The sequence below is a fragment of the Marmota marmota genome, unplaced genomic scaffold, assembly GCF_001458135.2.
Source record: "Marmota marmota marmota unplaced genomic scaffold, marMar, whole genome shotgun sequence".
Classification (NCBI taxonomy): Eukaryota; Metazoa; Chordata; class Mammalia; order Rodentia; family Sciuridae; genus Marmota; species Marmota marmota.
Window position 1 is genome coordinate 1,496,794 of NW_025999895.1, and position 5,576 is coordinate 1,502,369.

The window sequence follows — 5,576 nt, forward strand, 5'->3', positions numbered from 1 at the left end:
TGGGACAGAAAGGAGGTCTGGACAGCCCAGCGTCCTGGGCAGGCTTGGGGTGTACCTGCCACTGCAGGAGACCCCTGAGATCTGAGGAGACAGAGAAGGGTCCCTTGCTGGGCACATGAGAAGTGGACTTTCTGCACAAAGATCCACCCTAGAAAAAAAATGGGTGAGTCCTGGAGCCCTCTCCCAGCCCTGCTGACCCCTCTGCCAAACCCTGTCCTAAGTCTTCCCCCAGCCCCTGCTGCTGCAGTCCCCTGTCCTCCAACAGGCCATCCAGGGGCTTTGCAACTGGCCCAAGCATCAAGGAGCAGGAGGTACAGGCGACCCAACTCTACTAGTCTCCACTACTAGTTAGGCTACAGCCGGCTCTGCCCAGGCCGGGCTGCCCCCGCAGCGCCACCGCAGCGGGGCAAAATGGCTGCGGGCGGGGGAGGGGCGGGAGGAGGCAGCCCCTCGCTGTCGCCCGCCGGAGCGCTGTTCACTGCGGCGGGGGCGGCCAGTTCCTTCTCCACGGCTGTCGCAGCGTGGCACAGCCGCAGGCGGTCGTGCAAAAATAGCCCCCCACCCTGCCAGCGCAGGCGCCGCCCAAAGGGCACGCGGGGGACCCCGGTCGCCTCCGAAGCCTGCCTTGACCCCCGCGCCGCCCGGACCCTGCGTCGGCNTCCTGCTGTCCCTAGGCCTCTCCAGCTGCCAACGCAGGGTGGCCTGTCCAGGGCCGGGCAGCAGACTTCGGGTCCTGGGAGATGCGGGGACCCTGTGGACCCAGGATAGACTGCCCTGAGAACTGCCGTGTGTGCTGTGGGGTGGGCGTGTGTGAGCGTGCAGATCCTGTGTGCAAGGTGCGTGCAGGCGCACCCGGGTGGACACGTTCATGCCTGTATGCACACCGTGTCTGTCGAGGTGGGTGTGTGTGCGTGGGTGTGTGCAGCTGTGTGTTCGTGTGAGGGCACAGGTGTGTCGGGATGTGGGGATGCGTGGGTGTGTGTGGCTGTCTGCGGGAGTGCGTGTGCGTCTGCAGGTGAGGCTGTGGAAGGCGTGTGCCCAGCTCCCCTTTGGCCTGGGCCCCCCTGCGTCTGGTGTAGGTGACATTCTAGCCCCTGGCCCAGGGTGACGATGGAGGGGCTGACACCAATCTGGTCACAGTGGGGCCCTCCTGGAGCTGGACCTGGGGTCTGGGAGTGGGTCACCTCCATTTCTGCTGTCCACCTGCCCACAGGCTGAGCCCGCAGCTACTCAGGCCCATGGCCTGCCCTGGCTACGTCCAACTCAGTGGGTCTCCCCTGCTGGCAGGGCAGTGGGCACAGCACCCAGTTGTCTGGACATCATGGGAGCCTCAAACCCCAGTCCTGGAGGCCCTTAGTGGGCTGGCACCTGCAGGACCCTGAGTTTGTCACTGTAGGTCACACGTCTCTTGGCTGAACGTCTGTGGCCGCTTCTTAGCTACTGACTCCGTGTCCTGCCCAGGGGAGGCTGTCCAGGCTCTGGGGCTGAGGGGATTGGGAAGGTCGGGCGGGCAGGGCTGAGTCCTGGGCCTTTGGAGCCTTCAGGGTGCTGTCTCCTCCCTCGGTGCCCCTCGGGCTGCCTCTCACCTGCTGGAGGCTCCATGGAATCTGGTGCCCGCCTGCCCAGCACCCGGCTTCTAGTGGTGGGGCTCCTGGGGCTAGGGGCCGTCTGGAAGCTCTTGGTGTGGAGGTGTCCACCAAGGCTGGACATAACCTTGGTCCTGGGAGCTTCGGGAAGATGGGCCCAGATGACTGGCTGGCCGGGGAGGTGCCCAGGACCTGTGGCCCTGCCACACGAGTGCCGACCCTCTTCCCTGTCTCCACCTGGGACAGGACTGTCCACCTTTCTGGGGAGTTCTGTTCATTCTGGAAGGAGCCTTGGGTCTGGGCCTTGGTGCACCCTCTCAGAAACCAAGCCGCTGCCCCACAGCTCTGTCTGCCCTCCAATGGCCCATGGGGGACAGGGCACTCTCCTTCTCCCCTGGCCTGCTGTGGGAACCCCAGAACCCTGCTACTTACTCTGTGGGAGCTGGAAGGGGGCATCTGTGACATCCTGGAGACCCCAGGCTCCCCGGGGCACTGCCCCTGACCTGGGTGTGCAGACCGCCCCTCGGCTGCCTGTGGCCGCCTCTCAGCTCAGCACACGGTTGCGCCAGTTCCTTCCTGAGCGAGATCCCATTTGCATCACCAGGCGGGTGTGGGCCTGGCACCGGGAGGTCCCGATGCCCCATCTGGACCTGTCCAGCCACTGGTGGCCACTGTGGCTCACCTCAGGTGGTGGTGGAAGGGGCTGAGTGTCCAGGATGGCCACGCTATTCTCAGGGACCCACAGTGCCGGACTGACCCTGGGGTGAGCTGCAGAGGGGTCTGGCCAAGGTGGGGCCCAGGGAGGGGTCTCCAGGACAGAAGTCTGTTGTGACTGTGGCCCCTGTTCCAGGAGGGTTTGGGTGTCCTCTGTGTAGGACCTAAGGACACCAGGGCCAGAGAAGACCTGGTGTGGGGGAGAGCCGGAGCTCCCTGGGGCCAATGACTGGCCGGCCGGGGAGGTGCCCAGGACCTGTGGCCCTGCCACACGAGTGGGGCCAGTTGGGATGGTCAGGGCTGGCCACAGCTTCCTGTGGATGGCGTGGGCACTGGGTGTCACCGTTCACCATGGGGACGTGCTGAGGTGAGGCCCACAGACTCCACCCTCCCTCGTGGGCAAGTCAGCGGCACTGGGGTGTTTGCAGGGGCATAGCCACCACCTGTGGTTCCAGAAAGTTCCTGTCACCGGGGGCCCCATCCTTCTCCAACCCCAGCCCCTGGCATCCGTGGCCTCTGTGGACAGCCTGCGTGGCACGGCCTCAGGCGCTGCACGGAGCCCATGCTCGGCTGTCCTGGGTGTCTCCGCTGTGCAGAGGCCTGGTGCCCATCACCCTTCCCCGAGCCTCGTCCTCTTCCTTTCAGAAAGAGCCACGGCCATCCCCGTGGGCCGGGTGGCTGGGGTGGCCCGGGTGGCTCGCTCCTGTGCCTCTCACTCATTTCTGCCCTGGCTCCCTGACACCCAAGACATGGGTGACTGGGGAACGTTCCATGGCAGTTGCAGTCAGGTGGCTTTTATGCTGTGTGGTCTTGGGCCAATCACCCAGCCTCTCTGAGATCAGCTCTGCACAGGTGAAGCCTTTTCCTGGGTAGACCAGGTGGGCAGAGAATGGAAGCCAAGAAATGAAGGGTGATGGGGTCGTCTTAGGGGAACAGGGGCAGCTGGAGGGGGCTGGGAAGGAGGTGGTGTTTGACCTTGAGGGGTGGGGTGACCGCTCCTGCCGGGTGCCCCAGGGCAGGGGTGACCCGTTTCTCACTCTCAGCCTCTGGATGACCGGGGGCCTCAGTGGGTTCCTGCTGGTTCAGGCCTCCATCAGGGTGCTGTGGTTCCTGGGCCTGGAGCTGTCCTAGGTGCTGGCAGTGCTGGGTGGCGGTGCATCGCCCCCAGGCCTCCGGGCACGGCTCGGGCAGCGCTGGGCCAGGCTGCCCAGGATGTGCTCACCAGCCCCCTCCTGGGCACCTGGCCCTGTCTGTGCCTCCGTTTCCTGACCTCTAAGCTGGGGGGCTGTCGTATCCTCCCTGGTGTGGAGCACTCAGCCGAGCTGGGTACCTGGACAGTGTTTGTCAAGGCTGTCCCCGGTCAGGTGTCCTGGACCAGTCAGCAGCACTTGGAGTGTGTGGAGACTCGTGGAAGACAGGGCAGCTGGGCCAGCACCTTCCCCACTTCCCACCCCATCCTCCAGCCCCTCAGCTCACATCCTCCCCTCTGGGGAGGCCCAGCCTCACCAGGACAGTGGCTCCTCCCAGGTCCATGTGTGGCCATGCGCACAGCCAGGCGCACCAGGGCCCACAGTGACCATGCAGCAGAGGAGGCCGAGTCCCAGACCAGGCCTGGTCAAGCAGCACAGGGGTGAGGGACTCAGGGGGCGCAAGGGCCCAAGAAGGTGCCCTGGGACAGCCGGGTGTTATCCCTGTCCTGCTTCCTGGCTCACAGATGGGCCCTGGAAACCAGAGAGCCGTGACCCCGACTCCTGAGCCTGGGGCTGTGGGGCCTGGGTGAAGGCAGAGCGTTTCCTGGGGACAGGAGCCTGGCCGAGCCGGGGAGTGGTCTGGGAGCCCAGGAGGGAGCTCATGAGGCCAGGGAGGAGATGTGAGGTCCCAGGCCCTGGGCAGGGAGGGAAACCCTTTCTCTCCCTTCTGGCACATTCTCCAGGAAGTGGGGTGTGCCCTTCCCTCAGATGGGCTCTACCTGCTCCCACCCTGCCCCGGGCCCAGCCACCCACCTGGCCCTGCGGGTTCATACACCACGCCCACTGATCCCACACACACCTGACACGCACACCCGCACCTGGGCACACGCGGGGCAGTGGACGTCCTCCGCCGTCTGTACCTGTGGCTTCTGTGGTCAGAGCCCAGGCTTGGAGCTGCCTTCCCTGGTCCTTCCCAGGCCAGACCCTCTCTCTTGGGGGACCTTGAACTGGGCCCGCTGGTGCTGCTGGCTTTGGCGTGGGCCTGAGTCCCCCAGATGGCCTGGCTGGACCTGTGGTGGCTGTGACTTGAAACGTGTAGGAAGGCTCCGCCTTGGGTCTCTGTGCATTTCAGGGTGCCCAGACCCCCACGCTGTGCCCCAGCCCTGACCACCTGCATGGACTGCAGACGAGTGTCTTGTGAGATTCGGCAGCCCCTGCTCTGGGTGGCTCCCGAGACTCTGGGGGCTGGCCAGAGTCCCCTCACTCACCTGTGGCCTGGGGGCCTGCTCCCTGGACGCCGCCCCTCCTCAGGGCTCCTCTGGAGGAGTTGGCTGGTTGAAGGGTGTCACCCAGATGCGTGCTCACCCAGGACCTCGGAGGGGGCCACGTGGGAACTAGCTCATGGAGACGGAATGCGTTAGGACGAGGCCAGGCCAGGCGGGGGGCCACCTGAAGAGGGAGCACAGACACTGGCAGAAAGACGGCCACGAGAGGACAGAGGCAGGGACGGGGAGGCGAGGACCCTCCCCTGGACTTTGCTGGGGAGCGTGGCCCTGTGGGCTCCTGGACCTGACCTCTGGCCTCCAGAACCGGGGGGATCAGTCTTGGCACTTTGCTAGGCAGCCCCAGGACACTGTGCAGACTGTCGCCCCTGGTCCCTCAGGGTGCTGGGCCCTCCGGGGCCAGAGCTGACGGCCTTGCCTGCAGCCCGCCCAGCTTCGGCAGTGGGGGTGAGCAGGGATGTGTCTGAGGCATGGCTGTCCCCAACACCTGTCCTGCTCGGGGAGCACTTCCCAGCCCCCTGCCAGGCCCTCCTGGGCTCTGAGGAGGCCTGTCCCTCTCAGAGGCTGGCCCTGGGGGCAGGACCAGGTGGGCCTGAGGGAGCCAACCCAGCCTTGCCTGGGGTGGGGGGGGAGTCTGGGCGAGATCACCTCAAGGGAGCCTGGCCTGCTGCCCGGAGCCTTGGGTCGCTCCGTCCTGTCCCCAGGTGGGTCCTTGGTGGAGAGACTCGTCACCCCCCCCCCCGCCCCCGAGGGCCACGGTGCTGGGAGGGCTTCAGCGTCTGGGCCCGCCTGCCTGTCACTGA

The 5,576-nt window shown here is 65.9% G+C and overlaps 1 protein-coding gene and 1 long non-coding RNA gene across 6 annotated transcripts in view; both read right to left on the bottom strand.

Moving 5' to 3' along the window:
• Nucleotides 1–666: 666 nt before the first annotated feature.
• Nucleotides 667–2,526, bottom strand: LOC125614564. The gene is made up of 3 exons (XR_007345150.1): nt 2,019–2,526; nt 1,587–1,727; nt 667–1,484 (listed from the first exon to the last, which is right to left on the bottom strand). It is a non-coding gene; the product is annotated as an uncharacterized LOC125614564 (long non-coding RNA).
• A 318-nt stretch (nt 2,527–2,844) lies between these two features.
• The window catches only part of LOC125614552 (translation initiation factor IF-2-like), a 7,802-nt gene continuing 5,070 nt past the window's right edge, over nt 2,845–5,576 (bottom strand). The window contains exons 5-6 of one of the 5 annotated variants that reach the window (XR_007345142.1): nt 3,276–4,939; nt 2,845–3,165 (exon numbers count right to left, since the gene is read on the bottom strand). Coding sequence is in view for 2 of the 5 variants with exons in the window: in XM_048797478.1 (XP_048653435.1) it covers nt 4,751–4,939 (189 nt within the window). In the remaining 3 variants the exon portion in view is untranslated. Of the gene's footprint in view, nt 4,940–5,576 lie in introns of all 5 variants that reach the window. The other 4 variants (XR_007345141.1, XR_007345144.1, XM_048797478.1 and 1 more) reach the window with 4 other exon arrangements.